We start from the raw sequence: 10,996 nt of genomic DNA on the forward strand, positions 1-10,996 counted from the left end.
ATGGTTCAGGCCGTTCGACCCTCGACAGTGCACAATATATATTGTTATGTATATTTGGATCGGGCCGTACGTCCTCGGCATACTCGTATGTAGTGATACCTAAATCCCTTTTTATATTTAATAATGCTTCACAGACTTGAAAGGTGAAAGGAATAGACTTCGAGGCGATTCTTAGCACGTTCGAGGACGAACGTTTGTTTAAGAGGGGAAGGATGTAATGACCCGGCCTGTCGTTTTGAGAATTTAAGTCCCGTTCGGCGGCATAAGGTCTTGAGAAGCTTCGTATTATGGGTATTGACTTGCGTGCGTGGTTGAATTCAGTTACCGAATGATTCGGAGTCAAATCGGAAGATGGATACAAGTTTTGGAAGCTTAAGCGGTAAAAGTTGACCGTATTTTGATTTTTTGTGTAAACGGCTCCAAAAATGGTTTTGAATGATTCCAACAGCTTCATATTGTAATTTTGGATATAGGCGTGCATCCGGATTTGAATTTGGAGGTCCGTAGGGTAATTTGGAGCATTTCGGCGAAAGTTGAAAAAGTTGAAGTTTTGAAGGTTGAGAGGTTTAACCAAGAGTTGACTTTGGTGATATCGGGGTCGGAATGCGATTTCGAGAGTTGGAACAGATCCGTTATGTTATTTGGGACTTGCCTACAAAATTTGACGTCATTCCGGGTTGATTTGATTAGGGGTGGGCATAATACCGGCCAAACCATGAATTTCGATTTTTCAGTTTCGGTTTAATCAGTTATTCGGTCGGTGCGTGATTTTTAAATTTTTAAATTTTAATTTTTCGGTGCGGTTTACGATTTTGGTGTTTCGGTTTTCGGTTAAACCGAAAAATCTAAATTTTGTCTCAAATTGTTAAATCCTTATGCTTCCATGTTTGTTAAAATTGGTTTTGCTTTTGCAATTGTTATTTCGCCTATTAATTGGTCTAAGTGACTAAGTGAATTGGCGTTATGCGCCGTTTTATTCCAAAAGTAAGAACAAAAAAAATAAAAGCAGTAAAAGATCAATAAGCATAGTATTGAGTATTGACTGGACATGTCTATCAAACGCTGCCTTGTTTGTCAATTATTTAAATGTATGCCTTTTCAAACGAAAATTTTATTTTGAAATCTTTCAAATGTCACATGTCTATCTATATTAACTGGACTGCTAGCTAGAAGCCGACCTAAAAATCCGTAGTCTACATCGGATATAAAAATCTTTAATCGTTAATAACCGAAAAACTAAACCGAAAATAACCGAACCGAACATTAGAAAAATCGCACCGAACCGTAAATACTTTGGTTTGATTTGGTTATTAATATTACAAAATCGAAAACCGATAAACCGAACCGTACTTTCATAATAACCGACCGAACTGACCGATGCCCACCCCTAGATTTGATAGGTTTCGATGCAGGTTTTAGAAGTTGGAAGATTTAAAAGTTCATAAGTTCGATTCATAGTGCGATTCGTAGTTTCAACGTTATTTGATGTGATTTGAGACCTCGAGCGAGTCCATGTTATATTATGAAACTTGTTGGTATATTTGGTTGAGTTTCCGGGGGCCTCGGGTATGTTTCAGATGCTTAACGGATTAAATTTGGACTTATGCAAATTGCTGAAGTTTTCTGGTTTCAGGTGTTACTTACGGTGGGGAGACCGCAGGTACGGACTCGCACGTGCGGAAGGTGGAGCGCATGTGCGGTTTGGTCAAGCTTGGTCTGTGGGCGTAAGTGCGAGATTGGCCCGCAGAAGCGGAGCCGCATCTGCGGAAGATGGAGTGCAGAAGCGGACGGGGCCTGGAGCGTGAGGACCGCAGAAGCGGAAGGTATCCGCAGGAGCCGGCGCACAGGTGGACCCCTTGATTGCAGATGCGGACCCAGCCCCCTTAAGTCATTTTCGCACATGCGAGGGAAATTCCGCAGGTGCCACTAGTGGTCCGCAGATGCGGAAGTCCTGGGCAAGGAGTTTATATTCGAGGGTTTTTCTATTTTCTCCATATTTTGAGTTTTAGACCTCGGTTTTGGGAGCTTCTTTGTGGAGTTTTCAAGCAAATCGATTGGGTAAGTATTCTTCACCCAGAATTTATTATATTCCATGATTCTATCTTTATTTTTATCATGTAATTTGTATTTTGAGTTGAGGAAAATAGAGGTTTTTGAAGAAAAATTTCAAAATGAAAAAAAATCATGATTTGAGGGATGAAATGATATCGGAATTTGATAATTTTAGTGTGGTTGAACTCATATCGGAATGGGTGTTCGAGTTTTGTGAAATTTGTCGGGTTCCGAGGTGCGGGCCCGGGGATCGACTTTTGGGTCGATTTTTAGATTTTAATAAAGATTGAGGCTTTATGATCCGAAATAGTTTCTTATGAGTTTTATTTGTGTTTTGAAGTTATTTTTGGTTAGATTTGAGCCATCCGGAGGTCATGTCACCCGAGAAATTTATTTTTGAGTATCGGTCTGTCTTCTTTGAGGTAAGTATCTTGCCTAACTTCGTGTGGGGGAACTAACTCTTAGGATTTGAGTCTTCTATGCTAATTGTTGTCCGTGTACGCGAGGTGACGAGTACGTGCTCGGACTTATTTGTGGAAAATTAGCCTTTTAGGATTCTTAGGCCCTTGTATTCACTGAATATGCAGTTGTTCTTGTTATGATTACGCTTCTTAATTGCTAGTTTCACCTCTACCTTCTTAATTAGAATTAATTGCTTCATGATTCACTCTTATTGATTATTTGATTCATATGTGCCTTAACTGAAATTGTTACCTTTCTATTGCCATGTTATCCTTTCCCTAACTGCTTATCTTTATTTGAAATTATTACTATCTCTTCTGTAATTGTTTAGCCTTAATTGAGGTTATGGTTATCTTTCCGCTGCTTCTTCTTAGCTAAATTTGTTATATCTCTTTCCTAATTTTCCAACCTTAAAAGAAGTTAGATATCCCATATTTTAGTTGACTTGTCCTTAATTGGAATTATTCTACTTGTGTTAGCTCCCTCGTTGTCGAACTGTATATTGTAGACTGTTGTTACATAGTATTTCCTTTCTTGTTGAGCTGTTCTTATTATGACTAGCATTCCCGATTGTGGCTGCTCCTTGTGAATTAGTTCCTCCGTTTCTTTGAGTTCTGGAATCTCTGAGTTGACTTATTTGTCGTACCTTTGTATTATTGTAATTGTTGTTATTGTACTAGTTGTTGTGATGCACGAGGTTTCTGTCGTACGGTTGTTGTTGTTGTGATGCACGAGGTTTCTTCCGTGCGGCTGTTGTTATTGTGATGCATGAGGTTTCTGCCGTGCAAGTGTTATGGGGTTGCACGAGGTTTCTGCCGTGCTATTGTTACTATTGATATTTGCGCATCTGGCATGACAAGGCGGGATTTATATATGTGGGTTGCGCATGTGGCGAGACAAGGTGGGAACATTTTTATGCATGTGTGGCGAAACAAGTCGGGTGCTTACTATATTATTGTACATGTGGCGAGACAAGGTGGGCTATGTCAAGGATTGATTTGTGATGACTTGTGGCGGCCTGGGGGCATTCTTATTGTTGATGTTTGTGTAGTAGTACACTTACCTGTGTGAGTTTTATCTTGTGGAAAGTTGTGAGAAAATATTCTACGTGATGTACATTTCTTTTCCTATACATACTAGCTGGCATGAACCATGTTAGGACACTTGCACAAGCATACACGTAGTTGAGCACTCTTATCGGCTAAGAGGTTTCTTTGATATTGTTGAGTATAGATGCACATCCTTGTTACTTGCCTTCTATGTGAGAATGGCTCTATTTGGCATATGCATCGTCAGTGTGGTTATGAAATGTAATGAGGGCACAGGATGCCCAGTGTTAGGGTTCATGTATTGGGACCCGTGAGTTGTGAATAGTATGAGGTTCGGTACCTCGTGGAGTTTATTGACTAAAACCTGGTGTGAAAGTGGTTGTTTTCATCTAGTTGCTACTTGCCCTTCTTTTAATTGTGTTCATCGGATTTAGGATGTATTTCCGTTCGTTCTTCTATGTCACTACTATGGTATTCCGCTGATAGTTATTATTTTCCTTTCTTACTGAAATTACCGTATTATTTGCCATTTTGCGTAGTCCTTATGTAGATATCATACTCTGTTGTTCCTATACTTATACTTGTTCAAGTTATTTAGTCCAGTAGGTATCTTGACTGTACCTCGTCACTACTCCACTGAGGTTAGTCTTGATACTTGCTAGGTACCGCCGTGGTGTACTCATACTACACTTCTATATATTTTTGTGCAGATCCAGGTATTTCGAAGTCAGTTGATCATTAGCTAGCTGTGCGGATTATTGCTGTGGAGACTCAAGGTAAACCTGTTGTTGCGTTCGCAGGCTTCAGAGTCACTTTTCTATTTTGTATTCACACTGTTTTACCTATTTCCAGACAGTTGTATTTAGAAATTTGCAGTAAACTCTAAAGAGCTTATGACTTGTATTACCGGCTTTGGAAATTATAAATTTTATAGGGATTTTCATTTCAAAAATTGTTAGATGCTATTTAATTATTATTGTTATTCAGTAAATGTTAGGCTTACCTAGTCCTTAAGACTAGGTGCCATCACGATACCTAACAGAGGAAAAATTGGGCCGTGACAAAACTGTGAGTTATGGCAATGACTGTTGTTTTAAATACAACAGAATACAGTTAGATTAAAAATACAGATGAATACAGTTAGATTGAATAGATAATTAAATATAGAACAACTGGTGTGTTTAAAAATGTTGTTGAATGAACTAAAATACATATAAATATATCTAAATACAACATTCAAACATCACTGTTAAAAGTAAAAATAAGTGTAGACAATATTGAATACATATAAATACATCTACATTTAAGAAGAGACAACCACTGTACAAGCTAATAATCAATGTATGCGGATACGAATACATATAAATACATCTGCAAGTACCTTGTCGTTCTGTGTTTACGAGCTAGTTCCTTTAGCGACCTCTTTTCCCTTACTCCCTGAAGCATCATCCATGAGTTTTTTTCTCTTTTTCACATTAGAAAGTGTTGATATTTTCGAAGATTTCTCAACTTGACCTTGTTTCGTAGGGTCATTGCGTATTTTTATTCTCCTTTCGGCTTCAGTGGTTGCTGATGAACCTACAAATACATATTCCGCTTGAGTGATTTACAAATCGAAAGATGGCCCATCGAAATTGAGTGCTTTGGTGGGTATACCTCGAGTAACCCTCTTCTGAGTTGTTGAATCAGTCATTGAAGAGGAAATTTCAAGTTTTCTGGTAAAAACATAACAATGGTGAATATTTAAAAAAAATAGTAAAGAGAAAAATAAGAAGCTTTAACCGGCTAAAAACTTTAACACTTACCACAACTTTTTGGAGCAAAAAATATTGAAAATTGAGGAAGATAATGGCGCTGATAAAGGAGAATCGTGGTTCAACAATGGGGAAGACAATGGCGCTGTGAGAGAGAAATAAGATATTGTGCGGTGATTTTGGGAGAGAATAAACTGAAAGAATGAGAGAGAAAAATATTAGACAGCGTATTTAATGGCTTAACAGTAGGAAGTGACCATAAATACATATTTTGCTATAAAAACTAAAAGGTAGCTATAAAAAATAATATTTTAAAAGAGTTTTTATTTATAATAAATAGGCTGTAAAGCTTTGCTATATGAGATAAAAATTCCTTCTTTGTATGGGTTAATTGGGGTCACATATATATAGCCCAAAATATAGTAATATACTCAAATTTTTAGATGGCTGTACTCAAACTGACCCGTCATTTGGACCGAGTTGACGGTTCGAAAGTTATATATTTATCATTTAATGAGCTGAATTTGACATCAATTGTAGGAAACATGATTTTCCCAAGATTAATAACATATGTAGTATGAAACTAAATGCTCTTCTCATCCTCATTCTAGGCAAAGGAAAAATGAAATCCGTAGCTATATTATGGATAATCATTTTGTTTCCAACAAGCTTAAACAAATGACGACAATGAAATCATAAGCGTTTAGCTAAAGGCATGATGTATGTTGGTGCAGATGATTAAAATGTAGTGACAATAATTAGCACCAACAGGAATTTGTCCCCCTTTTCTCATTTAACTTAGACAAATATTTAAAAGAAAACATTTTGGAATAGCTACGATGAATGCATTTTTGGATTAATAACTAGTAAAAATATTCCCTTCACACCTAACATATTTGCATAAACTAAGCCAGCCTTTTGTCGTAGATTCCCAAATTTATTCTGAAAAATCTGATTTGGGTGAAGTTTGGTTTGAAGATGAAAATATATTTGGACATCTGTTTTAGGTGAAGTTTGGTTTGGAAAAATATGAAACATGACTTATACCCACAAGTTCTAAAAACTATCACAAATACCCAACAGTACCATTATCAATAACTTCATTATATTATTGCAAACCATAGTCCTGAACATAAATAAATTTGATACAAAATTATCGTTTCTTATAATTAACTACATGATACACTATCAGATAATCGAGAAGACGAAACAATATCGTTACAAAATAATAAATGATGGGCTCTTTTATAAAATACAAAAGTTTGGAATAATTTTTAAAAAATATAATAGTGATATTTTGGCAAAAAATCAGCTATTGAGCTGGTTTTGGGATTTGGGATTTGGGATTTGGGATTGGCCAAAATGTAGGCAAAATCTATGGCCAAACATGTGTTTGTCAAATAAAACCCAAGTTTATTTTGGCAAAATCTATGGCCAAACGGGTCCTAATAAGCTCCAAATTGGGATTTATTTAACTGAAACCAAAACAGACACAAGAGGGGTAATTAACATATTAACTAATGGAAGTGAACATTATGCAAATTTCATTGATGATTGCAGGTTATTAACTTTGAATAAGTTGGGGGGATAAAAACGATATATTACATCTAAATAGAAGCTAACCAAGTCATGGATGAACTAGCCAAACGCTGAAAGTATGTAGCCAAGGTGGTGGACCTTGTATTTTTTGTTCTTTTCCATCCTTTATTGGACTTATTCTAATGATGCATTATGCCTTGTCAATCACTTGTAACATTATGTATGACTCCTACCTTGTTTATTATTATTATTATTTTGCATAATTGGCAATTACTCCATTATCAACTCAAAATTGGTCTATTAGAAAATAAAGTATTCATAAATTTAAACCTTGTGGGGTTGGACCAAAACAAAAAATCGCATACTGAAATATACAGTCATAGGAATTTGTAAAAAGAAATTTCTGTCGACCGACTCATGCACTCAAAGTCCGACAACCCCACCAACCTCTAAGACCTGCCTTTGTTTTCTCCTTCCCTGTTTCAAACTTTCTAAGCTAATTCATAATGCAAAATCAAATATAATAAATATATACACAAATTTGTTCTACATACCTACCTACTTTAAAGTTTTAAAATATTTTTTAATTATATGTACATAAATAGTCTGAAATCAAATTGTACATGTAATGATGTACTAACTATTTAGTACTCCATATGTTTGATCAACTTTGAGCTTCATGTGAGTACAAACTGCAAATGGGAATAAAGTTTTCTTATTAAGAAAAATGAAGATTAAAGATGGGACTTACAAGTCAAATTCTGCTAGTTCAATTGAGGATCAGTTGACTACTGATCATCAGAAGTTGCACCACCGCCGGCAGAAAACAAGACCTCCGGTGGCGGGAGGTCGGAGGAGGGTAAACGGTGGAAGTGGGTCACCCAATCGATTAATCTTGCTAAGCAAGTTTAAGGAAAAAGATGAGGCAGAGGTGGGTGTCTCTGCTAGGAAGCTCGCCGCTGGTCTGTGGCATTTGGCGGCGGAGTTCACCGCTGGTGGCGTGAAGTGTCAGTGTGGTTTGATTCATCCGGTAAGTTTATGTTCATGAGTGATGAATTATTTCTGGATTTTACTGTTGGATGATGGATTAGGTACCTCTTTAATCTGCATTCTCTGCCTCAATCATCCATTAACCTTTTCAATGCTTTATTTATGACCAAAATGCTTCATACTTGGTTGATTTAAGATAAAGTGATTCTATAAATTTTCAAGTCAAAATAGATACAACATTGAATTCAATTCAATGGTTCAAACTTCAAACAGTTTTGGCTCATATCAATTATAGTCAGCTTGCTTGCCTGCTGCAATTTCACAAGATAAAGACATGTTTTGGTGTATTGATCTGGTAATTATGAGGGTTAATCTTAGGGAGCCGAGGAGTATAATTATGGTTATAAACCAAAGTACGTAACTGTAAAGTGAAACAGGAGGAAAGGTAAGAGATCCTAACCAGTATGATGTAACAATATTATAATGGATGTAGATAGCCACCTAAAAACAATGAAATATTTGTTTCCTTAATCTCGCCAGGAAGCCAAAACTGAAATACAAATATCTAATATGGTCTACCACCTTTCTTGACGTATATATTGTTTGCACCAGCTGCACACGCCCAGAAATCAGAATGCCCGTATATTTTGCTATAGTCATGCTGTGTTCATTGCACAAGCACATTCTCCATATTTTTTCTGTAATGCCTGCTCTATGTTGCTTTATTCATTGGTTTAACTTGTCTGCTTTATCTTGCTTTGTATGCATTATTCCATCATTTCGATTCCTGTTTTTGTTTTGATAGACCTTTCTTTCTCTCTTACCTCTATTTCATTCTACTAGATGTTCAACTGGAAGTTCCACTTTGATTAATATCCAGACTTTCTGACCACTTTCAATGATCATTTTCATATCACTAGCTCCATTTTAGGATACCAGTCACTAGATCTGCGGTGGAGGGAGCTACAAAGTGGGATCCTGGCCACTTAAAAATGTCCAGAGAATTTAAACATTCCAATGGCCTTGTAAAGCTTTATAAAAGTCAACATACTGCTACTACCTCATTTGCTTCTGCTTTACAAGTTGAACTAATAGAAGCGCGGAATTGCATTCAAGAGCTAGAAGCTAAGAGGGGACGCCTTAAAAAGAAATATAAACACTTAGTGAGGAAGCTGGAAGAAGAAAGAATGTCATGGATGAGAAGAGAACAGCGGAAGATGCATTCTGTAATTGATGGCTTAAAAGATGACTTAAGAAGAGAAAGAAGTAATTGTAAACGACTGGATGTTGTTAATTCCAAAATGCTGGTTGATGTAGCTGATTTAAAGGTATCGTCCAGACGATATATGCACGAGTATGAGAAAGAAAGAAAATCCAGAGAATTACTGGAAGATGTGTGCAACGAGCTAGTCAAGGAGATTGAAGAAGACAAAACTGAAATTGAAGCTTTGAAGAGCGAAAAAGCCAGGCTTGGTGAGGAAGTGGAAGAAGAAAGAAAAATGCTGCAATTGGCTGAGGTTTGGCGTGAAGAACGGGTTCAAATGAAGCTGATTGATGCGAAACTACTTTTAGAAGAAAAATATCGCCTGATGAGTAATCTTATATCAGAACTTCAGAGCTTTTTGAGATCTAGCAATGTAACTGTGGATGTGACTAGCTTAAGTGAAGCGCAGGTGGTCAAGCAGGTTGTTGACTCATTGAACATCCAAGAAATAAACGAGTTCTCTTCTGGCTCTCCAATATCGAATGACATATATACAACTAAAGAGGATACTATTATCTTTGAAGCTAAAAAATTGGGAACTAATCAGTGCACTGATTGTAGCACTCCTAGCCATTCCTCTGCAGTCCAAATTGTTGGTACTGAGAGTAAAAGATGTGCAACAAACTCCAGCAGTGAGTGTTTGAATGGCTTTCTTGATCATGGCGAGAGTTGCAAAGATGGAAGTGGGAGGAGTACAGTGACCCACGTGGAAGATCAGATTTCAAGTTACACTTTTGGTGAAACTAAGCACTCTGTCAATGGTATTGACGGGGGCAGATATCTTTTTAGTGGCAAAGTGAATCATGAGAAAAACACCGGTCAATCGGGTTCTCTGGATTTTGAGACCAGTGAAATCTCCTCGGTACCTCCAAAGCAATCAAAGAAGAAAGAATCCTCTTTTCGCAAATTTTGGAGATCCTCACTGTCATTTGATGAATTCTGCAAGACAATCTCACTCGATGAGAGTGGAGGACTTTCAAATGGATCAACATCTAATGCGGATGTTATTTCTTCAGAGAATGTACCAGCTGAAAGGGAACTATCCTACCAAGATTTTGAGAATCATTGCTGCTCAGGTGGTCAAAGAAATCCACATATTGCTCGAGCCATGAAAGGATGTATTGAATGGCCACGGGGAATCCCAAAGTATGGTTTGAAGTCCAAGATTTTGGAAGCAAGATTTGAGAACCAAAAATCGCAATTGTGCAATGTAATTAAACACATGAATTAGGTGGAGGATGGCTTTCAGTTTGCTGCTTTACCGAGGTAATTCTACAAATTTCATGAATATCATGAACTAGTAGTTGGATTCACATGGAGCGATAGAGCGCAGCTGTAACAGTTTTTTCTATTCTTAGCTGCCTCTTAAGGATTTCGATGAGGTTCATTTTTTCAATGAACTTCCAGATAACATCAAAATGTATCCACCCCAAAGTTATATGTAATTTTCATCTTGTATATGCCATCTTCCATTATGTAAAATGCGGCATTTTAATCCTGTCGCTAATGAACCAAAGAGCTTAATTGTATAGTTTGTCTGTAAAGTCAACATAGAACCAGAATCATTCCCATCTATGCATGCTTCTTAGTAAATTCCATTTTACCCCCTTAACCTTTTAGTATAGGGAAATAATAACCTCTTCACCTTTTGAATGGGAAAGGGAACCCCTTTGACTCAAAAGTTTACCAGAAAAACGAAAATTTGTTGCTGGAATTTACAAAAGTTTATCCAACTCGGATCCTGAAATATTTTTAGCATGTTTTGATCATGTAATTATGAACTACTATATAATGGAGAGACAATACCAGCAATTTCAGAGAAACACATGCATTAGTTTGTAAATTCCAACAAAATGAAAAAAAAACTTCTCTTTCAGAATCAGTGA

The 10,996-nt window shown here is 36.8% G+C and overlaps 1 protein-coding gene across 1 annotated transcript; it reads left to right on the forward strand.

Annotated features, from left to right (window-relative positions):
• Positions 1-7,261: 7,261 nt before the first annotated feature.
• Positions 7,262-10,685, forward strand: LOC107806220 (uncharacterized). The gene is made up of 2 exons (XM_016630344.2): positions 7,262-7,886; positions 8,767-10,685. The coding sequence occupies exons 1-2, from the start codon at positions 7,584-7,586 to the stop codon at positions 10,339-10,341; spliced, it is 1,878 nt and encodes a 625-aa protein (XP_016485830.2). The 5' UTR covers positions 7,262-7,583; the 3' UTR covers positions 10,342-10,685.
• The last annotated feature ends 311 nt before the right edge of the window (positions 10,686-10,996 follow it).

Source organism: Nicotiana tabacum, chromosome 17 (assembly GCF_000715075.1).
Source record: "Nicotiana tabacum cultivar K326 chromosome 17, ASM71507v2, whole genome shotgun sequence".
NCBI classification, from domain to species: domain Eukaryota; kingdom Viridiplantae; phylum Streptophyta; class Magnoliopsida; order Solanales; family Solanaceae; genus Nicotiana; species Nicotiana tabacum.

What these genes read in the sequence shown, in the direction of transcription:
- LOC107806220 (XM_016630344.2), top strand. Translation starts at nt 7,584, where the DNA reads ATGAAGATTAAAGATGGGACTTACAAGTCAAATTCTGCTAGTTCAATT. An exon ending in AGTGTGGTTTGATTCATCCG is followed by an intron (nt 7,887 to 8,766) that starts GTAAGTTTATGT and finishes TCATATCACTAG; the next exon opens with CTCCATTTTAGGATACCAGT.